The sequence below is a fragment of the Panthera pardus genome, unplaced genomic scaffold, assembly GCF_024362965.1.
Source record: "Panthera pardus isolate Hobbes unplaced genomic scaffold, ASM2436296v1 HiC_scaffold_13, whole genome shotgun sequence".
NCBI classification, from domain to species: Eukaryota; Metazoa; Chordata; class Mammalia; order Carnivora; family Felidae; genus Panthera; species Panthera pardus.
Window position 1 is genome coordinate 199,227,410 of NW_026526688.1, and position 27,141 is coordinate 199,254,550.

The 27,141-nt window shown below is 51.8% G+C and overlaps 1 protein-coding gene across 7 annotated transcripts in view; it reads left to right on the top strand.

The window, feature by feature from the left end:
- Positions 1 to 27,141, top strand: part of STK32B (serine/threonine kinase 32B) — a 397,674-nt gene that overhangs the window by 305,149 nt on the left and 65,384 nt on the right. For 6 of the 7 annotated variants that reach the window (XM_053901696.1, XM_019453728.2, XM_053901697.1 and 3 more), the window contains one exon: positions 15,510 to 15,547. In XM_053901696.1, the coding sequence (XP_053757671.1) occupies positions 15,510 to 15,547 (38 nt within the window). Of the gene's footprint in view, positions 1 to 15,509; positions 15,548 to 18,680; positions 19,289 to 27,141 lie in introns of those variants that run through there. The other variant, XM_019453726.2, reaches the window with a different exon arrangement.

A 27,141-nucleotide genomic window follows, 5' to 3' on the forward strand; every position in this document is an offset into this window, starting at 1 on the left:
GTCCGGAGGGGGCGGTGAGCCGAGAGCGCCCCCTGTGGCTGCTACGAGGAAGTGCGTGGGGAGGCGGGGCCTCAGGGTTGAGGAGGCGCTCACGTTGGGGGCGGGTGTGAGAAACCACAGAGCCAGTGGCGTCCCCCCCCCCCAGGCTTTGGGGCAGAAGGTGTTGGGGGTTTGAAGAGAGAAGCATATAACGTAGCCCCCGAAGAGCGAGAGGGAGCAGGTGGGGAGGGTGCCATCAGGGGCCAGGGGGCCGTGGGAAGGGAGTTGAGAGCCAACCCTGGGTCGTGGTTGCGCTTTCCTGCAGCTGTGTTCAGCAGGACGGTGCAGGAGGGCAGCCGTCAGAAAGCAGAAGGTAACTAGGGTCTGGGTTTGGCCTGCTGTACCGGGATCGGGAACCGAGGGTTGGCGGAGTTGGCGTGGATGAGGACGGAGGACTTCTGGCTGTGAGAGCTGGGGACACGGGGCCTGGCGGGCGGACAGTGAGGGGGCAGCGAGATCATGAGACTGTGGATGCGGTGGGTGAAAGACCGAAGACTCCGGGCACCCGGCCAGAGTGGCAGGTGCGCTGGAAGGTGGCCGTGGGTGGTCCAGAGAGCGGTGCCCGAGAGGTCGGGGGCGTGACTGTGGGGTGAATGGTGGAGGCAGAGTGGGCACCCAGACCTTTGCGGGACGGGAGGTCAGGGACTGAAGACTCGAGGCGCCCAGCCACGTGGCTGTTGCATCACGAGACTCACACCTGGGGTGCAGGAAACCAGGGACTGAGTCCCACGCAGGGGCCTAACGCAGGGAAGGGAGGAGACAGAGTGGTCAGATGGCCCCAATTTCAATGGCGGTGGAGTTGAGGCAGAAGGAGGGACAGGACAATGGGGAGCCAGGGGACACCTGCTCTCCTCCAGCCTGGAGCCCCCAGGGGTGATGGGAAAGTGTCCACTAGAGAGGACTGGGGTGGGGACAGTGTCCCCGGTGGATAGCCCTTGGGGTTACAGCAGGCAGTGAAGGACATGTTCCAAGGAAGAGCTGAGCTGTGAGTTCTAGAAGGGGCAGCGGAGGGACTGGGAGCCAGGCAGGTTCTGGGGCTCCCTCTCCACTCTTACAAATGGGGTGATTACATCAGGGAAGAGGGAATTTTCCAGAGGCCCGCCATACTCTGGGCAACTTACCAAACATTATTAGGTTCCATGTTCTTCAACCAGAAACTGGGAATAATGACCCTTGTCCCAGGGCTGTGTGGGGACAAGCTGTGAGGTGCAGTCAGATCACAGCCTTCTTGTTCTCGAGGATCCCCGGGTCATTGCGTCACACTGAGAGTAAAGATAGAAGGTTCTGGTCCCCCCCACCTCGCTGCATCCCCCCAGGCCATCCCCCCCTGTTGTCCAGTCTCCAGAGACCCCCACCCAACTGTCTCTCTCAAACAGGACCCTCCACTGCTCTCCCCTGATTTTCCCCCAGTGCCATGGTGCACAGTCTGACTCTGCCTGTTTACCTCCTTATGGCTACAATGTAAGCCATTGTTTATTGACTCTGGGTACCTTGTTTTGTTCACTGCCTTACCCTCAGCACCCAGACCATTGCTGTCAGAGGGTGATGTCGATAAATGTGCTAGAATGCCCACAAGAGCTCACATCCGGTGTGACCCCAGAGCCCGGCCCGCTGTGTGGTGGTAAACTGTGGTCTGCAGGGAGGTGGGCTTAGGAAAAGCAAGTTCTCAGCGGTACAGAGAGCACTGGCCTTGGAGACAGATCAACCCTGACCTGAGCCCCATTGAAATGCACCTATTTGTGATTTAGAGAAAGCAGTTGAGCCTCTCATTATAATAAGAAGCACAATTATTTCTTAGGTGTCTTTTAGCCCTGAAATACCTTTGTCAGTGACTCAGATAAAATCCACGCTATTAGTTTTATGACAGTTGGGAAAATAAAGTTCAAACCCCACTCGTGGTGCCCTTCACGGGGGGACCCATGGAAGTCGGCAGGCAGAGGGCTGACCAGGCGGAGACTCAGCAGTGCTCCAGGCACGGGAAGCGTGTGCAGACACGTGGGCCGGTGGGTCAAGAGGCTCTGCCTCACCCAGAACGTGGACCAGAAAGAGCCGGAGGTGGGCATCAGAGGGGCTGGGTTCAAATCCAATTGCTACTTTTTAAAATTTTTGTTAACATTTATTTATTTTTGAGAGAGAGAAAGAGAGGCAGAGCGCAAGCAGGGGCAGAGGCAGAGAGAGAGAGACACAGAACGCGAAGCAGGCTCCAGGCTCTGAGCTGTCAGCACAGAGTCTGACGCAGGGCTCGAACCCACGAACCACGAGATCGTGACCTGAGCCGTACGAAGGGGGAATTGCTGGTGCCCTCTAGACTTCAGTTCCTTGTTCAGAAAGAGAAGATAATGCCGGTTCTCTAGGGCTGTGAGGTGGATTAAGTGAATTACAGAAGGGAAGGGCTCTCATGAACTGTAAAACCGCGCACACCCGAGAGATGCTCCTGATCGTGTTGGTCCGCTCTGCTGTCTTCCTTTCTGCCGCATCCTGTTTCCTCTGAACTCCCTCGGGGTGGGGGTAATCATCACCATTTATTGAGCACCTACTATATGCTAGGGACTGAGCCAGGTCTTTTGCGTCTTTTTATCCCCATTTTACAGATGAGGAAAACTGAGACCCAGGTGGTAACAGAGTAAGGATTTAAACCATTGTCCGGACCCAAACTCTTATCCATCGGCACAGGATGTCTGGGCAAGCGTCCTGTCCTTTTACGCGCTTTTCTTGTTTTCCATTTGCCGTGCAGTGGCTCTTGCCTTGAGTTGGCAGTCTGGCGGAGCGTGCTGACTCCGGGACAGACGGTTGCAATTTGAATTCTAGGAGCAACTGGAAAGTGATAACGCTGGGTTGGGTGGGTCTCCAGGGTCTTCATGGACCCTTCCTGACCTGACCGGGAAGGTGACCCCCTCATTGCGTCTAGGGTGGCATGTTGGGTATGTTGTCAGGCTCACCCGTCCATGAAGGAATTAATTGAACCCGGTGCATCCTTGACCATGTTTGTGAACGCTGAAAGCTTCAAAAACCTCCACGAGATATACTTGGGGATAATTAGCTGGATGCGATTGCCGTAGTAACCGAGTTTACATCCAGGCCCCATGGAGAGACACAGCTCTTGAACTGGATTAATCAATGTCAACCATGCTGGTGTTTGTTCTCTGCAGGATTAAAGGGAAACGAACAACCCCCACGCACGGTTTGACCGGATGCTCTTTCTCCCCCAGATAATGAAGAGAAAGGAAAATGGCTGGGGTCGCAGCATGAAGTTTTAGCTAGATGCGAGACAGAACTCCCTTACGAGGCTGTGTGCACATTTAAAAAATGCTTCTGTTAAACCAAGACGTGGGTCTCTAACTGGTCTATCCGGGCTCTACCACGGACTGACTGTGGCTCAGGGAAACGTCTCATTGCGCTCAGCCTGTTTGACTATCCGGGATCAGAGGGTCACAGTATTGCCCATGTGTATGAGTTCGTGGGGGCTGCCATAGCAAAATGCCCCAGACAGCGTGGCTTTAAAAAAACAGAAATTTACTTTCTCACGGTCCTGGAGGCTGGAAATCTCCTGGAAGATCAAGATTGGTTGTCCTGAGGCCTCTATCTCTGGCGTGTACATGGTTGTCTTTTCCCCGTGTCTTCATAGGATCGCCCCTCTGTGCATGTCTTAATCTCCTCTTCTTATAAAGACACCAGTTCAATTGGATTCGGGCCTGGCCTCGTGACCTCATTTTAACTTAATTGTTTATTTACAGACCCTGTCTCCAAATACAGTCACACTCTGAGGTCCTAAGGGTCAGTGCTTCAACACCTGACTCTGCAGGGGGACACGATACAGACTGAATCATGCCCCCGCCCCCACAATGCCATGTCTTAATCCCCCCAAACCTGTGAGTGTGACACCTTTATACAGCAAAAGGGACTTTGCATGTGTGACTAAGTTAAGGATCATGAGCTGGGAAAATTATCCTGGATGGTCTAGGTGGGTCCAATATGACCGCAGGTGTCCTTATGAGAAGGAGGCGGGAGGTTCGGAGTCAGGAGAAGGGGGTGTACCTGCGGAGCAAGAGGCTGAGGGGAGGTGAGGAGGGGGAGCCAGTTAAGGAACGTGGGTGTCTCTAGAAGCCGAAGGGCAGGGAAACAGCTTCCCCCCTAGAGCTTCTGGAAGGAACACAGCCCTGTCGACACTTGATTTCAGCCTCTGAAGGCTCATTTTGGACTTCTGGCCCCCAGAACTGTACGAGAAAAAAATCCATTTTATTTTAGGTCACTAGGTTTGCAGTAACTTGTTACGGCTGCCCCAGAAAGCGCATCGGGTTTATGAGGGCAGATGGGGCCGCACGTGCTACGTGCCCGGAAGAGGCAGCCAGAGTGACATCAGTCTGGGGCACGGGGCAGCAGGGAGGGGCCGTGGGCCAACGAGACACTACATCCCATAAACTGGGTGGCCTGAGACATGAATTGATTCTCTTACAGTTCAAAGTCCAAAATCGGGGCGCCTGGGTGGCTCAGGTAGTTAAGCATCCGACTTCGGCTCAGGTCATGATCTCATGGTTCATGAGTTCGGGCTCCACGTCGGGGTCTGTGCTGACAGCTCGGAGCCTGGAGCCTGCTTTGGATTCTGTGTCTCCCCTCCCTCTCTCTCTGCCCCTCCCCTGCTTGTGCGCTCGCTCTCTCTCTCTCTCTCGCTCTCGCTCGCTCTCAAACATTAAAAAAAAATTTTAAGTCCAAAATCAAGACGTCAACATGTTTGTTCCTTCTTGGGGCTGAGAGGGAGAACCCAGCCCCTCCCTCTGTCCCGGTGCCTGGCCGTCCCGGGCGACATTGGCCTGCAGATCTCCTCTGCAGTCTTCACCTCTGTCTTCACACGGCCTTCTCTGTTTGGATGTGAGTCTTTCCCTGTCTGTATACGGACACCAGTTGTTGGGTGTGGGGCTCTCCTCAAGCAGTGCCCCTTCCTCTTCATGACCTCTGCAAAGACACCATTTCCAGATGGCATCCCATTCACAGGTAGACACGAACTTGGGGGACACTCTTTGATCCAAGGCAGTAGTGCGGGAGGGGATTGCAGTCGAACCGTGTCCTAAAACCTGCGGGTTGCTGGGTATGGGGGAGGCTGTGCCACTGAGAGACAAGACCGGGGACAGCTGGAGGACACAGGGCGCCACGGGGGTCTGCTCTGCTGGGCCCTGGCCTCTGGCCTCTGGTGGGGCGTGCTAGACGCGTGCCCACGCGTGGGCCTGGGTCTGTGACAATCACGCTGTAAGTTGTGTCCTTAGGACTGACTTTTCTAGGTTAAAATGTCTCCTCTTCTCCTCCTCCTGCTGTTCAACTACACTGGGGTCCTTGGTAGTTTTCTTTAATGCCCTCGGCTGATGGATGTCCACGTTGACAACCACATCTCAGTGTTCACCTTTTATTTTTGAGATTATGTTAGAACTGGCCAGTGGCACCGGAGGTACCAGAGGGCCATTAAGGGGATTTATGTCAGAAGGGACAGAGTCAGATTTATGCCTTGTAAAGCCATTCGGGTCATAGTAGAAAAGAAGCGCGTCCTCGTGTGCGGGCGTTGTTATAAGGAAACGTATCCTGCAATACCAGTAACGTAATCGTATTTATCAAATCAGATGTTTATTACGCGCGTGCTTCTCCGGTTATTACTTACTGCTGCCTAGTATCGATTCTGGAAACTCCGTGTTTTTTTTTTTTCTTGAGATTTTTTTTTTTCTCTCTCTCAGGCGGAGCACATTGATCTAGAGACCAGGCCACATGCAACTGGGGTCTTACCTGCTAACATGTGAACTCTGACCTTCTGTGAATAGTTCTTTCTTCATCAGTACGATGGGAGCAGTGACATCCGCTAGAGATGTGTCAGAACTAAGTGAGGTGACATACGAAACGCTGCCATTGTACTGATGCAGAGTAAGCGCGGTCCGTGTTAAAGCCACGAAACGTGCGTGGAATTGCCCCCGGCACACCGCTAGCTGGGGGGTGGGTGCAGGCTCCGCTCAAGCCGGCTAAGACGGAGGTCAGCAGTCAGGGTGACCCCCACCTACCCACCCCGAGCCCCAAAGATGGCTCCTTCTCTGCCCCCAGGGCCTGTTGTGTTAGCCCAGCCTGACCTTCGAAGCGTCTGGGCCTCCCTCTGCTAACAAAGAGCATGGCTCCCATGGGGATGGCCCTGTGCTGACCACTCCCCTGAATCCCCACCGAAATCAAGCGGGTCACGAGTGTCCGGCCAGACCAGAAGGAAAGCCCAAGAATTCGCTTTGCGTCCTAACCACCTACAGTTGGCTTCTTCCTCAAATAATGCCCCTCACGGGCGGCCCCCGCCTGCCTCTGTAAGCTCGTCTCCCCTGACCACAGCCTCTGCCGACCCCCCCACCTCCCGGGCCAGGCCAGGTCTGTCCTCCCTGTGCCCAGAGCTGCCCAGATGTCCTCCTTGGTGAACAGCGGGGAGTCACGGGAGTTCCTGGATCAGACGACGGGCTGGTTGAATTTGGGTATTACAATAAAGGGCAGTTCCTACAAGAGGATGTACATTGAGTTGCTTTAACGACACCAAGAATGAAAGTGACTGAAGCAAACAAATCCTTCCCATGACTACGCGGATTGTGTGTCATCCGACTTGGAGTGAGGAAAAGCGGGCCCGCGGTGGCGGGTGCAGCGCCGGGGCCACGGGGCCGGCGAGAGGGGCGCTCAGGACTCGCTTCTTCCCACCTCCACCTGCTACCTCCGTGCACACCTCCCGTGTCCGCCCCTGGTGGTGAAATAGCCGCAGCTCTCATTCCCAAATGTGGCCCTTCTTCCGTCCGGTTTTTCTTCGTTGCCGCAGAGGATTGCTGACGGAGGGCCTTCTGAAGTCCCTGCAGAGGGACACATGCAGAAATGCCCTTTCCGCCCTCCTTTGCAGTCAGGATCAGAGCCACTTCTGGTGCTGTTTTTTTTTTTTTTAAATAGACAGTAAATTTCATATTAAAAAAATAAATAAAATAAAATAGCCCAGCTGACATTTTATGCTTTGTTTTATTTGGGGGCTGGAGAATAATTCAGGAGCAAGAACCAGGTTTTATAGCCTCGCCTGCGTCCTTGCCATCAAAGTGCCATTTTGCCCGGCTCTGAAATTATGGGCCTGTCCTCAGAAAACATCGTCACGGCCTTTCCATCCACGCGGAGCTCCTGATGCGCGTTCCGAACGCCCGAGCCCATTTGGAAGGGGATGATGTGCCGGCACGGAGATATCGTCAATGAGAAAAATAGACCGGGAGGGAACGGCCCTGAGTCCCGCGGCCCTACGGCTCTGATAAGATGCTCTGCCCAGAAAATGCTCTTATTAAATCCCAAGTGACTCGGGCTCTCTGGCTCCTCTGCGTGGCTTTGCCAGAGTCTGCCTGGTGATGCTCCTATGAAAGAGATCGCATTCACTTTCCCAGAAGCCAGGCGATGGGCCCGAGTGCTCCCCAGCTCCATTTAAACAGCAGGGATAGTGACCTGTCGCTTATTTCTGCACTCCTTCGGCACAGGGAGGCCTGCCGTCAGCAGGACCACGTTGGATTTTCCCAGCAGCAGCCAGAGAGGGGGCGATTTCCATTTTCCCGGTGAGGGAGCGAGGCTCATGTCGCCCTAGGTCATAGTGTGTCGGTTTTCCATTGCCGGCTAACAAACAGCTACTAATTTAGCAGTTCACACGGTTCACATTTATTCCCTCAGCTTCCGTGGGTCAGGCCCCCGGCACGGCTGAGCTGGCCCGTCTGCTCAGGGTGCCACAAAGCTGCAGACTAGGTACCCACGGGCTGTGCTCGTTCCTGGACCTCCGCCAAGCTCCCACGGTTGTGGACAGACCAGAACGCGTCCCTGCGGCTGCAGGCTGAGCTCCCGTTTTCTCGCTGGCTCTCAGCTGCTGGAGGTACCCGCGACTCCCGCCCTGGGTCCCGCGCACATATGACAGTGCCCATCCTCAGAGCCAGCAAGGGAGGATCCCTCACTCCAGCCTGATGGAAACGGAATCGGAGAGAATGGAATCTTGGGGGTGACACCTGTCTCCTTCGTCACATTCCCTTGGCTGGACCCGCGTCATAGGTCAGATGATCTGCTGTCTCTTGGACAGAGTCAGCCACCTCACCTGCAAAATGAGGGCTTGCTCCCAGGTTGCCCGTGACTGACGCTTTCTTGATGTCATCCTAACGTCAGCTCTTCTGGAAGTCCTTCTGTGACTTCCCACCAACAGCAGGAGTGCTTTTGGTTTCTAGATGTCCAGAGCACTCATCCCAACTTGTGACGGGTCATTTATTCACGAGCTTCCTGGCCCGTCTCCCTTCCTGGAGCTCAAGCTCCATTCAGCTGGATCCGTCTTGTTTGCTCTTATGTCCCCCGTGACCACAGAGGGGACACCCCATAAATGCTGGAGAACCGTTGATTCACCTCCAGGCTAAGAGCCGGCACAGAGGGAACGTGTGCATGTGTCAGATTTACCCCGCAGCATGAAGGGCGCGGGAGCACAGGCAGGGGTCACCCTGGTGGGTGGCCCCAGGGGGCAGGGCTGGGAGCCCAGGCTGTCTGCTCATGAGAAGGACTCACCAGACAGATAGCCTCTCTCTCTAGTTTGCCAGGCTGCTCACCTCTGTGCCCTGTTCGGTCCTCTTGATGTGAGAGACGGTGAACGGGGCTTTTCAGGGGTGGCGGCAGACTCTGTGGGCAGGGGCCTGTCTGAGGTCACCCTGTGGTCTGTGGGGGACCCCGGCTGCCACTGGAGATCGGCCAGCCCCCTCCATCAGCTCCCCTTCTGCCGGTTGTGTTAGCTTCCTAATTACCACAAAATCTGTGGCATAAAACGACATGAATTTATTATCTCACACTTCTGGCCAGAAGACTGAAATTAAGGTGTCAGCCATACCGAGCCTCTCCGGAAGCTCTGGGGAGACATCTTTCCTGCTTCTTCCAGCTTCTGGTGGCTCCTGGTGCTGCTGGGCTTATGGCCACGTCTCTCCAAATGCTGGCCATGTTTTCACAAGCTCTTCTTCTGTCCTTCATGTCTGTGTGTCCAAATCTCCCTCCCCTCTCTCATGTAAAGACAGAAACCATTGGACTGAGGACCCACCCTAAACCCAAGATGGTTTTATCTTGGGATCCTTAACTAATTCCACCTGCAAAGGTGGTGTTTCCAAATAAAGTCACATTCTCAAGTTCTGGGTAGATACGAATATTGGGGGGACACTATTCACCCCACTCCACGAGGTGACATCTCCTTAGGTCTGCCCCCATCTCGCGTTGACTCTGACACCCTGATCCCTACTGTCTGAATGCACCTGGCTGTTGCTTCTCCAGCAGCCCCCTTCAGTCTTCCCCTGGCTTCGTGGCCTCACTCACTCCTGCACTACAGGAGACCCAGCCCACGCGTGTCTCAGCCCCATGGATTCTGAGCTTCGTGTGGGAGGGACTATGTGCTGAGTCCCTGCAACCCTAGCTCTCGGGCATTTGCAAAATGTTGGTGGGAAGAAAAGGAAGAGGAGGAGGAGAGAGAGAGGGAGGAAGAGAAGGGGGTAGGTGCAAAGCCCCGAGAGAGCACCTTTAGCATCAGAGGAGGCCATGGTCCCTGCAAGCATTTTGGGGCTTATGCTCCGTGAGCCACGGCCACCTCCTCCCCCATCCCCACCCCCCAAATAAGGTCACACCAGGCCTTACAAGATCGCTTTAACATTCGCTGTTCTGGCTCCTTTTTTTTTTTAATGCTTATTTATTTTGGGGAGAGAGAGAGAGTGTGAGCGGGGGAGGGGCAGACAGAGAGGGAGACACAGAATCCGAAGCAGCTCCAGGCTCCAAGCTGTCAGCCCAGACCCGATGCAGGGTGCAAACCCATGAACTGCGAGATCATGACACAAGCCGAAGTTGGACACTTAACTGACTTAGCCACCCAGGCGCCCCTCTCCATTCTTGACAAGTACTTAGTTCCCCTTTTCTTTTTTTTTTTTAGCATGAAATTTACTGTCAAATTGGTTTCCATACAACACTCAGTGCTCACCAACAGGTGCCCTCCTCAATGCCCATCACCCGCTTTCCCCTCCCTCCCACCCCCCATCAACCCTCAGTTTATACTCAGTTTTTAAGAGTCTCTTACGGTTTGGCTCTCTCCCTCTCTAATTCCTTCCCCTCCCCCACGGTCTTCTTTTAAGTTTCTCAGGATCCACATAAGAGTGAAAGCATACGGTATCTGTCTTTCTCTGTATGATTTATTTCACTTAGCATAACACTCTCCAGTTCATCCATGTTGCTACAAAAGGCCAGATTGCATTCTTTCTCATTGTCACGTAGTATTCCATTGCATATACAAACCACAATTTCTTTATCCATTCATCAGTTGATGGACATTTTAGCTCTTTCCATAATTTGGCTGTTGTTGAAAGTGCTGGGGTACAAGTGCCCCTATGCATCAGCACCCCTGTATCCCTTGGGTAAATTCCTAGCAGTGCTATTGCTGGGTCATAGGGTAGATCTATTTTTAATTTTTTGAGGAACCTCCACACTGTTTTCCAGAGTGGCTGCACCAGTTTGCATTCCCACCAGCAGTGCAAAAGGGTTCCCGTTTCTCCACATCCTCTCCAGCATCTATGGGCTCCTGATATGTTCATTATGGCCACTCTGACTGGCGTGAGGTGATATCTCAGTGTCGTTTTGATTTGTATTTCCCTGATGAGGAGTGACATTGAGCATCTTTTCATGTGCCTGTTGGCCATCTGGATGTCTTCTTTAGAAAAGTGTCTATTCATGTTTTCTGCCCATTTCTTCACTGGATTATTTGTTTTTCGGGTGTGGAGTTTGGTGAGTTCTTTATAGATTTTGGATGCCAGCCCTTTGTCTGATATGTCATTTGCAAATATCTTTTCCCATTCCGTTGGTTGCCTTTTAGTTTTGTTGATTGTTTCCTTTGCAGTGCAGAACCTTTTTATCTTCATGAGGTCCCAATAGTTCACTTTTGCTTTTAATTCCCTTGCCTTTGGAGATGTGTCTAGTAAGAAATTGCTACGGCTGAGGTCAGAGAGGTTTTTTCCTGCTTTCTCCTCTAGGGTTTTGATGGTTTCCTGTCTCACATTCAGGTCCTTTATCCATTTTGAGTTTATTTTTGTGAATGGTGTAAGAAAGTGGCCTAGTTTCATTCTTCTGCATGTTGCTGTCCAGTTCTCCCAGCACCATTTGTTAAAGAGACTGTGTTTTTTCCATTGGATATTCTTGCCTGCTTTGTCAAAGATTAGCTGGCCATACTTTTGTGGGTCCAATTCTGGAGTCTCTAGTCCATTGGTCTATGTGTCTGTTTTTGTGCCAATACCATGCTGTCTTGATGATGACAGCTTTATAGTAGAGGCTGAAGTCTGGGATTGTGATGCCTCCTGCTTTGGTCTTCAGTATTACTTTGGCTATTCATAGCTGAGAACTTCCCTGATCTGGGGAAGGAAAAAGGCATGAAATCCAAGAGGCACAGAGAACACCCTTCAGAGGTAACTTGAATTGGTCTTCTATACAACATATCATAGTGAAACTGGCAAAATACAAGGATAAAGAGAAAATTCTGAAAGCAGCGAGGGATAAACGCGCTGTAACATATAAAGGGAGACCGATGAGACTAGTGGCAGACCTATCTACTGAAACTTGGCAGGCCAGAAAGGAATGGCAAAAAATCTTCAATGTGATGAACAGAAAAAGTATGCAGCCGAGAATCCTTTATCCAGCAAGTCTGTCATTCAGAATACAAGGAGAGAGAAAGGTCTTCCCAAACAAACAAAAACTGAAGGAATTCATCACCACTAAGCCAGGCTTACAAGAGATCCTAAGGGGGATTCTGTGAGTGAAATGTTGCAAGGACCATAAAGGACCAGAGACATCACTACAAGCAGGAAACCTACAGACATGACAATGACTCTAAACCTGTATCTTTCTATAATAACACTGAATATAAATGCACTAAATGCTCCAATCAAAAGACATAGGGTATCAAAATGGATTTTTTAAAAAAGACCCATCTATTTGCTGTCTACAAGAGACTCATTTTAGATCTGAGGACACCTTCAGATTGAAAGTGAGGGGGTGGAGAACGATCTATCATGCTATTGGAAGTCAAAAGAAAGATGGAGTAGCCATACTTATATCAGACAAACTAGACTTTAAAGACTGTAACAAGGGATGAAGAAGGGCATTATATATTAATTACAGGATCTATCCATCAGGAAGAGCTAACAATTATAAATGTCTATGTGCCGGATACGGGAGCCCCCAAATACATAAAACAATCACAAACATAAGCAACCTTATTGATAAGAATGTGGTAATTGCAGGGGACTTTAATACCCCACTTACATGGGATCTAGATGGCTAGATCATCTAGACACAGGATCAATAAAGAAACAAGGGCCCTGAATGATACATTGGATCAGATGGACTTGACAGATATATTTAAAACTCTGCATCCCAAAGCAACAGAATATACTTTCTTCTCAAGTGCACGTGGAACATTCTCCAAGATAGATCACATACTGGGTCACAAACCAGCCCTTAATGAGTATAAAAGAATTGAGATCATAGCATGAACACTTTCCGACCACAATGCTATGAAACTTGAAATCAACCACAGGAAAAAGTCTGGAAAACCTCCAAAAGCATGGAGGTTAAAGAACACCCTACTGAAGAATGAATGGGTCAACCAGACAATTAGAGAAGAAATTAAAAAATATATGGAAACAAAGGAAAATGAAAATACAACCATCCAAACGCTTTGGGATGCAGCGAAGGCAGTCCTGAGAGGAAAATACATTGCAATCCAGGCCTATCTCAAGAAACAAGAAAAATCCCAAATACAAAATCTAACAGCACACCTAAAGGAACTAGAAGCAGAACAGCAAAGAAACCCCAAATCCAGAAGAAGAAGAGAAATAATAAAGATCAGAGAAGAAATAAACAATATAGAATCTAAAAAAAACTGTAGAGCAGATCAATGAAACCAAGAGTTGGTTTTTTGACAAAATAAACAAAATTGATAAACCTCCAGCCAGGCTTCTCAAAAAGAAAAGGGAGATGACCCAAATAGATAAAATCATGAATGAAAATGGAATGATTACAACCAATCCCTCAGAAATACAAGCAATTATCAGGGAATACTATGAAAAATTATATGCCAACAAACTGGACAACCTAGAAGAAATGGACAAATTCCTAGGCACCCACACACTTCCAAAACTCAAACAGGAAGAAATAGAAAACTTGAACAGACCCTTAACCAGCAAAGAAATTGAATCAGTCATCAAAAATCTCCCAACAAATAAGAGTCCAGGACCAGATGGCTTCCCTGGGGAATTCTACTCTACCAGACATTTAAAGCAGAGATAATACCTATCCTTCTCAAGCTGTTCCAAAAATTAGAAAGGGAAGGAAAACTTCCAGACTCATTCTATGAAGCCAGCATTACTTGGATTCCTAAACCAGACAGAGACCCAGCAAAAAAAGAGAACTATAGGCCAATATCCCTGATGAATATGGATGCAAAAATTCTCAATAAGATACTAGCAAATCGAATTCAACAGCATGTAAAAAGAATTATTCACCATGATCAAGTGGGATTCATTCCTGGGCTGCAGGGCTGGTTCAACATTCGCAAATAGTTCCCCTTTTCTCGAGAGCCCTACTGGGAGGCGCCGTGTGTGGGTACCAAGTGTTTGTTGGTTTGAAGCACAAACCCTTGACCCTGGGTCTTCTGCCCTTTGTTTTAATTTCATAAGTTTTCAAGCTTATCCTTCCCATGGGGACTCCATGAATCATCTCTGTCCACTGTGGATGTTTTGTGAACTCGGCAGTGGTGGGGGCAGGGCGGTAAATTCCATTTTCAGAATGCTCATCAATATTCAAGGCTCGAAAAGTCACAGTGGAACTAAAAGTTTAAATATATAGGTTGAGTGTTTCTTTCATCCCCAAAGCCATAGACACTGCACTGCATGATTACAAATAACCAGCATCTGTTTTCAGGTACAGTTACTAGTTGATAAACTCAGGAACAAATGTTTCCTATTTTGAAGCAAGTTGTTATTAGTCTCAGAGGATTGGACATTTATCATAAATGAATGAGTGGGGTTTGCATTTCTAAAGGCTGTGGTTTTAATACCGAGCTTCGGGGAGTGTATGCATGTTCATGATAAGTACATCGGGGCTGAAGATGTCAATTGAGTTTCTCAAAGGCTTTTGTTGTTGTTGTTGTTACATTTATTCTTCCATTCCTCCCTCATCCGTGTTTTCTGTGTGTTGACAAAGACTCCTTCTCCTCAACCAAACTTCATGCAGGCTCTTCTGAGTTCTTCTGCAACTCGTCCTCCGCTTTCGGGCTTTGTTGTTCCCCTTTGCATTGTCCAGTCTTAGGGAGGACCGTGATGTTGGTTTTGCCAGAAGCGTCCATCCTCCACATCTGGTCAGGTGCCTCATCCTCCAGGTGATGTCCAGTGCCCCAGCCTGCCTTTGGCAAGAGTCCTCTAGCGGGTGGCTTTACCCAGAATCCCCCTCCCTTGATGTTTCCAGTTAGTAACTTTGCATCCATGACCCCCACCTGCTCCTTGGCTGTAAATTCCCACTTTGTCCGTGATGCGTTCGGAATTGAGGCCAGGTCTCCCCTGCTGCAGTTGTCGTGAGTATAGTCTGTTCTTGCACTCTGACTACTGTCCAGCTCTGATTTTTCTCTGACAGAGTCTACTGATGACAGGCATCGTGCTAGGCACGTGGTGCAGAGGTGAAGAAGGCAAGCTCGTGCCTTGAATAAGCATGACTTGGAGTAGGAAGCCCTCCACTCTAATGGCGAGGTTCGGCAGAACTTTCCAGAAAGTCGCCCACCCCCACCCTAAAAAAGACCAGCAAACTTTCTCCCCAGAGGATCAGATAATAAACATTTTAGGCTTTCGGGGCCACATCAGTCTCTGTAGTACATCCTTTTGTTTTTGCTTTTTGTGCGTGTTTTGTTTTTATGACTCCTGAGAGATGTAAAAGCCCTTCTTAGCCTCGCAGGCTGCACAAAAACTGGCTGAGGGCTGGGTGTGGCTGATCTCTGACCTAAACAAGTTGACAGTCTTCCTGAACCTCCTTCCCGTGTCTGTAGAGCAGAGACCGTCACCCCCAGGGGGGTTACATAGCAAGGTGGGAGGGCTACAGTCCATCAGGAGGGGGGAGCGTCTATGCAGGTGCTCAATGAGCAGATACTCCTAGGAGTCTCAAAACCAGAAATTGTCAAGAACATTCAGGAAGAAGGTATTCCCACAGTCGACTTCCAGTTCCAGGAAACGAGAAGGAAGCAAGAGCACAGGTGCTGTATCATCCTAGTAATTACTCCCCTGCCCCCTGAGATGTCGTGCCAAGGGAGACACAGGCACGCTGGGTGTTGTCAGGCGTTCGTCCCCAAGTGTCATGTTTGTTATGTGCTCATCAATAGACTCCAGGAATCACATTTTCAGCCTCTTTGTTTTCTCTTACAGAGACATCAAGCCAGACAACATACTGCTGGATGAACACGGTAAGCCTGTTACGTGTGTTTTATAGGGACACTTGCAGCGGGGAGTTTGAGGCTCTGGGAAACCGGGGTCCTGGGGCGTTGGATTTGAGGGTTGGCTAGAAAGCCTTTTTTTGGTTTAATTCTGGTGGGTGAACATCTGTGTAATTTCCAGTCCGTGTCCTGAGCAGTGAGCCGAGCCCAACGTATTTGAAGGTTTCATGGCCGACCGCATAGCTGTTCTTGTCCCGATGTGAGGAGGACGGGGCAGAGGTGGGAATGGGATGTAGGGCTGGAGAGCTCCCCCACCTGTGGACCTGCGGCTTCAGGAAATGTGCTTACCTCTCCGAGCCTCAAGCTTGTCTTCTGTAAAACATAAAATGGTGTCCGCCTTCCAGATTCTCACGGAGATCAAAGGGCATCATATGTGCCTCGCAAGCCAGAAATCCGTAATCCGTAATCCACCACACTTTCCTTCATCCTGGCTTCTCGAGCTTTCATGTGCTTGTAGACCCTGATTCAGTAAGTTTCAGGTGGGGCCCGGATTCTGCATTTTAAGAGCTCCCGGGTGAAGCCAACGCTGCTGGTCGGTGGACCCCATTTGGAGAAGGAGGGCTGTCTATGTCCAACTTTGGTCCCTGGGAGTCTCTGCGGAGACTTGGTAAGAATTAAAGGCCATTCCCTGTCTTGCTTCGGCAGGCCTGGGCCTCTGTGCTTTGGCTCACTCCCAGAGATGTGACGCCCATCAGAGTCGGGCCCGTAAGTCCAGGGCGTGGCCCAACAATGCACAGTTCGGCCGATCTGACAGTCACCTGTAGCCTTGAACACTGACTTTGCTGACATGGCTTTGGGGGCTCAGCCCCCAAGGGCTTTGGGGAAGACGGGGTGGAGTCAGCAGCTGGGGAGTTTTCTGAGGTGCTCCTGTGTCGTGCAGGGGTGAGACTGCTGCCTCTTCCACGCAGCTCCTCCCAGCCTCCCTCCCCGACCCCAGGAGGTGGAGGCTGTGGCTCCTTCTAGAAGCCTCTCTGGAAGCCTGTTTGTGTCACCGGTGAGGCTCAGGGAATCCTACCTCATTGTGTAAGCTCCTTGGTATCAGGAGGTGGAGAGCAGAGCAGGAGCGGTGGAACCTGGGCTCGAACCTCCTGCCAGAAGCTGAAACCGGCCTGGGTGCTTTGGGGCGGTGGGTTGAAATGCCTGTGCTCCGGACCGGAGGGTCAGTGATGACCTCAAGACACCAGGGGGCCTGGGCAGAGCTGAGGATACAGATCGCGGCTCCAGTTAGTGTATACCAGTCAGGATCCCCGGATGTGGAGCTCAGCTGACCCCCCGGCTCTCCGTGTGTCTTCGGCAAGTTACTCCACCTCTGTGAGCCCTGGCTTTCCCAGCGGTGAGGCAGAAGCGGGGCGGCGTGGCGGGCACGGTGACCGTGGAAGACAGACAGTGAGGGTCCGCCCCTGTCACGCCAGCAGGACCTAAAAGGTGCTCCCTCAACCGCTCCCTGCCCCTTCTCTGCTCAGGGCAGCGTGGGTGGGATCACAGAGGCAGGTGAACACGACTTAACCGGAAGAACTCAGCCATTTTATCTGTGAGGAAATGAGACCCAGGCCTGTGCGACTCCACAGTTCATACGTGACCGGGCCACTGGTTCCTGTAGCCACTGCGCGCAAAGACACAGGCGTGCAGCCTTCCCTGTGTCTCCTTGTTCCTGAGCTCTGGATCTCCATCCATCCCTCTCCTCCTTCCCTTTGACGCTCATTCTCAGCTCTCCACTCGGCCCCTTTCCCCTCTCCTTCCAGACCAGACCTACCCCCCCCAGATCTCTGAGCGCCCCATTCTTCACCCCTCCCACATGGTTTCACGTGTCCTGACCCTGCCTCTGGCTTTGCAGCATCCCACACACTCCCCAAGGGCCTGTGGACCGACCTTCTTAACCCCTCTCTAAGCTCCTGTTTGACAGGGCCGTCTCCTCTTGGTGTTGAGACCCAGCGCTGAAACACTACTTCATACTAAAGAGTGAATGACACCTTCCCCCACCTCCAACTTTTAACATTCCTTTTAACTGCCTTTTCAGGCAGTGCAGGAGGGAAGTCAAGGAGCGGGGAATTCTCTACAAAACACACAGGTCTTCTCCCTCAGAGCCTGTGGTCATGGTCCCTCTTTTCCTGATTTACATTAGGAGCCACTCGTCAGCTTTTTTTCCCTCTTAGTTATTGTTGCCTTTAACTGTACTGAGGTGTGACTGGCAAAGAAGACTTGTATATGCTGAGGTTGCACAATGTGATTTTTTTAAAGGTGTGCAACATGGTGCTTTAATGTACGTATACATTTTGAAATGATTAGCCCAGTCACGTTAATTAACATATCCATCACCTCATCTTTGTATTTTGTGTATGGTAACATTTAAGATTCACCTTCTTAGCTGAGTTCAAAAATACAATCGAGTGTTCCGAGCCACAGTCGCCAGGATGAACATTAGATCCCCTAACCTTGTGCTAATTGCATTACAAAAAAAAGTTTACAAAACGGATGCTCGTGTTGCTATTTAAAGAGTCTGACCGTGGATCTCATCGACTGTCTTCCCCGTTGGCTGTGTTTACAATGGAATATAAACATAATGAAATACACGCATTCACAGTTTCTTAATAACGTTCAAGTTCTGCTGGTTACACAAAATCCGAGGCTCTCGTACGAGCTTTTCTGCTCCCTCAGTGTCTCCTATGCTTTCTGATCCTTCAGACTGGGTTTAATCCTTCCAGACAGGCACTGGCATTCTGTCCTGAGACTTGGGGTCTCTTGGCCAGCAGCAAAGGCAGAGACAGATCATACCTGGAGCAAAATGAAGTTGAAGGCAGGTAGAACATCTTAGGGGAGTGCGGGGAGGAGTGTCGGGCGTGTGTTAGGCCTGAGGACAAACAGCTCAAGGAAATGGGGTCTTAAAGTTGCAAAGGGGACGGGGAGGGGGAGGGTTACGTCCTTTTCTATTGGGAAAATAATGCTGCGCAATCAATAACCGCATGACTTTAATGCACAAACAGGAAGCATCTAGTAAGCTCCCAGGTCTGCGGGGGTTAAGCTCTTACAGGCAGGGCTCCATCCTAAGACTGAGGTCAGGTGGGGTCAGCCAGGCTGGTGACGTTGGCCGTGCTCACGCCTGAGGGTTGCCTGCTTCCGGCTGGCACATCCCGGCCTTGGCCGGGCAACTCAGCCCTGCCCCTCCGGGCTCTCCCTCCAGCAGCCCAGCCCCGCGTGGCCTCTCAAGGCTGCAGTAGAAACAGGGGCACGGAAAGCCCGGCCCCTCGAGCTCACCCCTGTGTCACATTTGCTCCCGTCCCAGTGGGCAAAGCGTGTCATGGGCCGACCTAGAGGAGGGGTGGGGGCACCGCACGGCGCATGGCTACATGGGTGAGACAGCAGGGGAAGAGCTGTGTGAACCGATGCCATCCTCTGGAGGAAGCAGGTGGAAACGGGAAAGCTGCCGGCACGGGTGGGCCAGTGAGTCTTGCCACCTGAGTCTTTCCCGGGCTTCGCCAAAGGCGAGCAAAGAGTCAAGCGTCAGAAAACCCTGCCTTTCTGCCTGGGTGTCCCTGAGGGCCCTGGTTCGGCATTCGCTGCTGTTGACTGAGTTCTGGAAAGCGACACCTTCACTTTTGCGCACCTGCCACAGGCTGCCCGTCGAGCCAGGTGATCCAAAGGACATAGGCCGAGCCCCACCCACGGAAGTGATTCCTCTTGCAGGAGACGGTGGTGCGTGGGGGGATTTTCAAGGTACCTGGTGGTTCTGAGGTCAGTGCTGGGCCAGGGCAGGGGCCGGGCCGTGCGAAAGCGGAGGGACTGGGCTGCGGGCTTCCTGGGTCCTGCTGTGTGTGTGTGGGGGGGGGGTTCACAGGGCACTTGGGGGTGAGTGGGGACGCTCCGCTGCCGGAGGCCATGAGACCCCACACAGTTCACACTTTCACAACTGGCGGTGGAGGGTGGAGCTCGTGTGGGCAGGAGACACCTGCCCTCGATCTTGGGCATCAGGTGACAGCAGCCACGGCAGCCGAGTTTGCTTTCCTCTCCTTGTATTAACCGTGCCTTTTCTTCCTGACTTCTGATGCCCGACTTCTTCACACTCAGGGCCACTATCACCTGCCCCAATCACCCCAGGGCCAGGCCCCAGACGAGCAGAGACGGTCCCTGCACCCCAGAGCTGCTGAAATCATACAGGCCGACCAGTCCTAACCCTGCCTGCCCTGCCTCACTCACTCCTTCCCACAGAAACCACCAGAAAGCCCCCTGCCCACGTTTTCGCCCTTCTCCCTCAGCCTCGCGGCCGACCCTGATCTCCTCCACGCGGCCCCCATGACGCGGTGGACCGCCTTCTCTTGGGTACGTCCAAGAACAAACTATCCTTTCAGTGGCAGTTGTCTCCTGGTCTGTTGGCTTTACTGTACCTCAGATGTCCCATTAATTGATGTATTTTAGAGCAGTCCTTAACTGAACTCGTCTCAAAGAATTCACCCTCCATTGCTGACATATTTATTGATGATTGTGAAGGGCACTCGCCGAAACGGTAGCAGGCAGGAGCACAGACTCTCCCTCTCCCTTGTCAAAACGCTTTCCAGGCTTCCTCCGTCGCCCCTGGAGGCAGAGACCCCAGGGCAGCAACAAGGTGGGCGCACGTTGTTTCCGAAGCCTCGGATCTGGAGACAGGAAAGCGGAGAAGGAAGTGTGGGGGGCCGGGGGTCTTTCCAAGTCGGAGGGGCCATGGCGTGTCATTATGTAGACAGGGTCCCGAGCATTTCAGGACGGAGTGCGGGAGTGGGGTTGAGATCTGCTCTGGGGGTCCTTGGGAGGTGGTAGGTAATGCGGTTCTTTTCAGAAGGGCCGCAGGGAAAGGTCGGTCCTCGTGCAGCACGGTGCCGGGGGAGAGTCGTTTAGCCTCAGCGCGGGAGTCTCTGAAAGCCCCCAGTACACAGCCCCTGTCTCAGTTTCCTACGGCTGCTGCAACAAAGTCCCACAGATGGAGAGGCTCCAACAGCAGAAATGTATTTTCTCCTACTGTTGGAGGCTGGAAGTCCAAGGTCAAGGTGGGGACGGGGCTGTGTCCCCTCTGAGGCACCAGGGACGGTCCGTTCCTGTTCTCTCCGTGAGCTTCTGCCGGTCCCCGGGCTGGGGCAGCGTAATTCCAGACTCCACGTGGCATTCTCCCCAGGTGCATGTCTGTGTGCAAGAACACCAGGCTTACTGGATCAGGGGCCCACCCCACCCGCTTCCGTGTGACCTCGTCTTAACCGGTTACATCTGCCATGGCCCTACCCAAATGGAGTCACCTCCTGAACTAACGGGAGTTAGGACTTCAACATACGAATTTGGAGGGCGGGGGAACATCGCAGCCCCATCGCCTCCGTATGGGATTTTAACAAATGAAAAATAAAGCAAGGAGGTGGCAGATAGGGGCCAAGATATCACCTCTTTGCTGACAAAAGCTTGACTTTGTGTGAGTCAAAAGGGCTTCCTTCTCCAAGACCCCAGCGAGGGGAAGATTCACCTCTCAGATCCCCACCCACGTGGGGTAAGAGACTGTTCATATAAGACCAGCAGAGGGGCCTGCATCTGCCCGGGCAGAGCTAAACTGAGTAAAGCTAGTTTGTTCATCCCAAAATGACCCTTCACATAACCTCTCTTCCTCCCTTGGGGGACAGTGAGGAAGGGGTGGAGGAGGGCCAAGGGTCTACGGACGTGAGATCCTTCCTTGTGACATCATGAGTTTCTAGGTCTCTGGGGACACGGGGTCCAAATTCCTGCTCTGCCTGGTGATCCCCTAATTGCTCCTGGTTTTCAGAACAGTGTTGGACACCGGGCTGAGGCCCACGTGGCCTGGCCCCCGGCTTCAGGGTGCACATGTGTGTGGAGGGGAGGCTTTCGTCCTGGAGTGAGTCCAGGAGGGTGACCTGTGGGGATAGCGGCGACCTGGCCATCCCCTGACCTGGAGGGAAGGCAGCTCCATCGCTGGCCAGCAGCACACCCCTTGTGCACACACCGGTCTGGGCGGCAGTGCCCTCGCGAGAAAGCGGCTTGGTGAAGAAGGGGGGTGGTGAGCCTCGGGGTCAAACCCGCCTGGGGCTTGGATTCTGGCTCTAAGACCTCGGGCTGGACACTCAGTTCCTAGCTGCTCACACCAGTGATGAGGCCACCTTAACAAAAGTCCTGCCTCCGCGAAGACCCCTGTCTGTCCAGCTCGTCCATCCTTTGGCTTTGCCCCAAACAGCTGACCTCTGCTTTCTTTCCACCTTCCAAACCTCTCCTGAGTGCAGCTCGCTGGCAGAACACAAATCTCATCCAGAACCCAAGGTGTAAGAGAGTCAGGAAATGTGGATCTCCCCTCTCTCTGGCCCTTAGGATACAGGAAGTAGCAAAGGACAGAGTGGAACGTGGTGAACGTAGCACAGTGTATGCGCTTGGCGAACCGCTAGTTGTACACCTGAAACGAATGGAACCTTGTGTGTTAGCCATGGGGAGGAAGGGAAGTAGGGAGGGAGGGAAAGAGAAGGGAAGGGAAGCGAAAAAGAAAAGCAAAGGGAAGAAAAGAGAGAGGGAGAGAGAGAAAGGAAAGAAGGAAGGAGAAGGGAGAGAAGAAAGAAAGAGAGAAAGAAAGGAAAGAAAGAGAAAGAAAGAAAGAGAAAAAGAAAGGAAAGAAAGAAAGAGAGAGAAAGAAAGAAAAGAAAGAAAGTAAGAAAGGAAAGAAGGAAAAGAAAAAAGAAAGAGAGAAAGAGAAAAAGAAAGAAAGAAAAGAAAGAGAGAAAGAAAAGAAAGAAAGAAGAGAGAGAGAAAGAGAAAGAAAAGAAAGAAGAAAAGAAAGAGAAAGAAAAGAAAGAGAGAGAAAGAAAGAAAGAAGAGAAAGAGAAAGAAAGAAAAGAAAAGAGAGAAAGAAAGAAAGGAAAGAAAGAAAAGAAAAAAGAAAGAAAGAGAAAGAAAGAAAGAAAAGAAAGAGAAAGAGAGAGAAAGAAAAGAAAGAAGAGAGAAAGGAAGAAAGAAAGAAAAAAAGAAAGAGAAAGAAAGAAAGCAAGCAAAGGAAGGGAGGGAGGGAGGAAGGAAGGAAAAGAAAGGCTGCTAAATGTCAGGAGATCATCGCCAGCCTGGTCCTACAGAGTCGTACAGAGCAGATCACAGCTGGAAAAGCACTATGAAAACCTCCCTATGAATGGTGTTCGTTGTAATTAATTTATGTGATTGCATGAAATTACATGCCCAGCCAGAGTGTGGAAGGAGAGTGTGTTGGCCAAGTAGCCTTGGCTACCCTGCAGGGACTCACCCAGAAACCTGGTGGCTGGAGAGAAAAGAAGAAACAGAACCATGGAGAGAACCCCTCCCACAGAAGCCTTGGGCGAGGTGGATTCCCTGGGGCATCAGATGAACCAGGCTGCAAATGCCGGGGAAGGCTCTACGAAGTCCCAGTCTATCCTGGGGGAAGTCCCTGAACTGGTCGGGGCGTGAGAGGGCCCCACATCTCCGCCACGGGCTCAGGAAATCCCAGAAGGCTGTTGGCTGCGCACAGCGGGGCCTGGAGCACACGGAAGGTTCTATGGCCCTGAATCCCCGCCCCATGACCAAGACACGGGAGGAGGTCAAATCAAAGAAGAAGAAAACCACACTTTCTTCCCATCAGGCAGACATGCTCTGAAACAGTCAGTCTTCCTGCTGCCGTCAGCCAGATGGAGCCTGGATAAGCTCGTGCCCTGGGATTTGATTTGGTTTCTTTTTCTCCCTTTCTTTCTTCTGTTGTCCTGCAGTAAGTCCGCTATGATCTCCGTGAAGATAAGGAGGAGGGGAGAGCGTGCGGGGTGTGTGATCCCAAGCGAAAGGTCAGGGCCAGAGTTCTGTCACAGTGACATCTCAGAAGCACAGTTATGATTAGCGGGTGCACCGGAGCCTGCCCTGGGGAGGGGGCTGCAGCCCACGGCCGTGGCTTCATCCGGCGGCTTCTGTTCCACAGCCCCAGTCTGGCCTCTGCTCAGGCATGATGTAGACCTCGCAAACCAGCGAAGGAAGAGACATTTTCACAAGAGACTTTGCTCCAAATCCAAGTCTCATGAAAGGGAAACGGGGGGAGGTGGGGGGGGGTAATGTGGAAGGTGGTCCCCTCTTGTGGACTGGACTGCCTTCCATTGTCACTCCAGGTCTAGCTCCCCCTGGTGGGCACTTCCTTAACACCCACTCCCGGGAATTCACAGGGAGGCGTGACGTCCAGGAGACAGATCTAGAGAGAAGTCACTGTGCTCCCAGACACAGCCTGCCATTCGGGGGTTGACTGTCCCCTCTGAGCAGCACCCCCAGGCGTGGGCTCATAGGTCCCAGTGAGATGAATGTGCTGCCCGGGTGCATTTGGTTAATACCCACGTGGGGTCACTTCATTATAGGGGCCGAGAGGGGAGAAGGGAAGCAAGGGGCATGGCGGAACAGAAGTGGAAGTTTGTGCAGTGTAGCTGCGGAGGGGGTAAATGAAGATGCAGCGCATTTCACGAAGACTTTGGGTGGCTTTCCCCGGAACGGATCGGGAAGGTGCCAGAGCCGGCTTGCGAAGCGATAGTCATGGCACTGGTAACGCTCAGGTGACTCTGGGTGGTGACAAGGCAATTATGGCCCCAGTGAGGGACTGTGGGTGGGACGTCAGCACCGCTGACCATCCCCACCCCTAAGTTCACGACACAGATAACCGACACTGGGGTTTCAAGCCCCTCCCCGAGACATGCAGGCAGGGTGCGGGCCATAGACAGTTGCTGAAGGAATAAAGAAATGAGTGAGGCTTGAAAGTCACATGGCTGTTGTGTGTTTTTATACTCAGAAAATAGCCCCGGTTACAACTCCTTATAGCAGCAGCTCTGACGTTAGCACTTGTGTTTACGGAAGTCACGGAGGGGGTGGCTGGTCCCACCAGCTGAGGTCAGGCTGAGAAAGTGACATTACTACAGTCCTAGCAGCCAAAAGTTGACATGGGATGTCATCTACTCCTGTAAATATCACTCTAGGCAGTAAGGGGGGGAAAAGGGAACAGGATTTACTTACCGTGTCTCTTTCATTCAGTCTCTCATTTGGTCAATCAGTCAGTCAGCAAACACTTGATGGGTTCCTTTCCCAGGACAGCCCTTTGCTAAGGTACTGGGGGCGGAGATGAACAAGGCAGGATTCCTGGCCTCAAGGGGGCGGACAAAGTGACAGATACGGTGTGGTGGATGCTAGGATGGACGTGACATTGGAGAGCCGTGGAGGACCGGGGGGGGAGAGGCCTGAATCCGTCTGCTATGGACGGAATGCTGTGCCCCCCGCCCCCTGCTTAGAATTCATATGTTGAAGCCTTAACCCCAATGTGATGATACTCAGAGCTGGGGCCTTTGGAAGGTAACTGGATCCGGATGAGGTCATGAGGTTGGAGCCACCACCATGGGATCGGTGCCCTTATAAAGGGAGGAAGAGGACAGAGCCGTGCCTCTCCACCATGCGAGGTTACAGCAGGAAAGCAGCCATACAAACCAGGAAGAGGGCCGTCACCCTCGCCTCAGATTTCCAGCCTCCAGGACCGTGGCAAATAAATGTTTGAGGTTTCAGCCCACCCCCCACCCCCACCAGCCTATGATATTCTCATAGCAACCTGAGCAGACAAGACACAGTCAGAGATGCCACCCCCTGTGGTAGTGAGCTTCCTGCTGGTGGAAGGATACAAGCAGAGGGTAGATGCAAAGTCTCGGGGCAGGTTTTGAAGGATGAATGGAAGTCTGCCAGACACAGGAGAGGGCCGAGCATTCCAACGGTGTCAAATGTGTGAGCTCCCTTGCATTCAGAGAAAGGAGGGAACCTTGGCTGCAGCATGGCTGCTGATTGTTGCTGCCACCATTAAAACTTTGCTAATGGGCCTCACACAACATCTTGAGCTCCTTCTCTTGCTGAGTTTTGAATGTTTTCGATTTATGGAAAGCAAATAGCCTGAAACTCAGTTCATATTTGCCAAGTTTCTCGTAAATTTCCATTCTCCTGGGAAGGAACCCATAGGAGACCTCATATGGCACTAATTTTCACTTTCCCACATCTTTACTCGTTTGTTAAAGGAAGCCCAGTAGGGAGTTACAGCTCATCAATTAGCACTGTTGGGGGCGGGGGGGGGGGGGGAACAGAAAGTGGAATTTGCTGTCTGTCGCACCTGCTGTGCGTGAGTCCCAGGTGAACCCCAGCAGGCCTGCCCAGAGCCCTCGCCCGCCCCGCCCCTGCAGAGGGCTGTCTGGTGCAGCTCTGCAGGGGGCAGCGGGGGGGCAGAGGGAAACGCTCACCGACCAGGATGAGGCCTGAGACCAAGTCCAGCTTCCTCCCAGATCCGCTGTGTGACCTTGCACAGTACACTGGCCTCTGGGACTTAAGGTTACTCTCCTGTTAAAAAATGAGGGTAGTCAGACCTTCCTGACAAGCGTACTTCAAGGCTTACCGTGAGGTTGGGCACCGAGTCTGTTCCAGTCACGCGACCCTAAAAACCAGTGGCTCAAACTAGACAGGCTGCATTTTTCTCTTCCCCACTTTGGTGCTTGGCCCCATGTCCATTCACAGCAAAGCGATGTTCAAAAGTGAGTTGGATATGTGGCTCCTTCTCAAAACTCCCTCACTTGGAGTAAAAGCCACTGTCGTCTCCCCGGCCCTGGAGTCTTGCACAGTCTGCCCCACCCTGCCCTGTCTGAGCTCCTGTCCCTCTTCCTCTCTCTGGCGTCCTCGCTGGCCCCTCGGAGGGGTCTGTATGTGTCTCAGCTTCTGCCAACTACGGTCTTCCCCTGATGGTCCAATGGCTTGCTTCCCCCTCAACCCCTGTCTTCTCAAATGTCACGTTCTCAGTCCCTAACTGCTCTGTTTAGTGCTTACAGCTACCCCATGATGTACTTACTAATATTAGTTCCACTCACCAGATGAGGGACTGGAAGCTTCCAGAGTGAAATAACTTGCCCGAATCTCATAAGTGGCTGTGTCAACCATGATGCCCAGCCAGTCATGTATGGCAAAGAGGAACTCAAATAGTCCCAAGCAATGAAGGGTGTTTTTCAGCTTATACAGCTGAAATCCAGTGGAATGCGGCTTCAGGCAGGGTTTGATCAGGCTCTGGCACCATTTCTCATCTATGCTTGCAGCTCTACCTTCTCCATGGGTAGGCTTCATCTTCAGACTACCTTTCTCTATGGTAGCAAATGGCTTTTAACAGTTCTGGGGGTCCTATCCCCACCTTACACTGGCCAAAGACAGAATATTACTTTAGGTACCTCCCGAAAAAAAAAAAAGAACTGAAAAGTTTTCATTTCTTGAACTCCCTGGAAAATTATCTCCCCAGTTTTTAGGTCATGTGCATAATCCTGAGTCAAATGCTAAAGTGGAGGGTAAGGTCAACTTGACCCAAAGCCAGATGTACCGGGACCAATAATTGCTAAGACAGGAGGTAGGAGTGACCACAAACAGCATATGCCTACCAAAGGAGCCCAACCACTGGTTCTTAGGCAACCCAACTCCCAAGGCTGTGTTCTTAACCACTCTGCTCCAAGCCTCTTAACAAGGGAAAGAATGCCATCATTGTGTGCAGATAACGTGCTTCTATGCCTACAAACACCAAGACT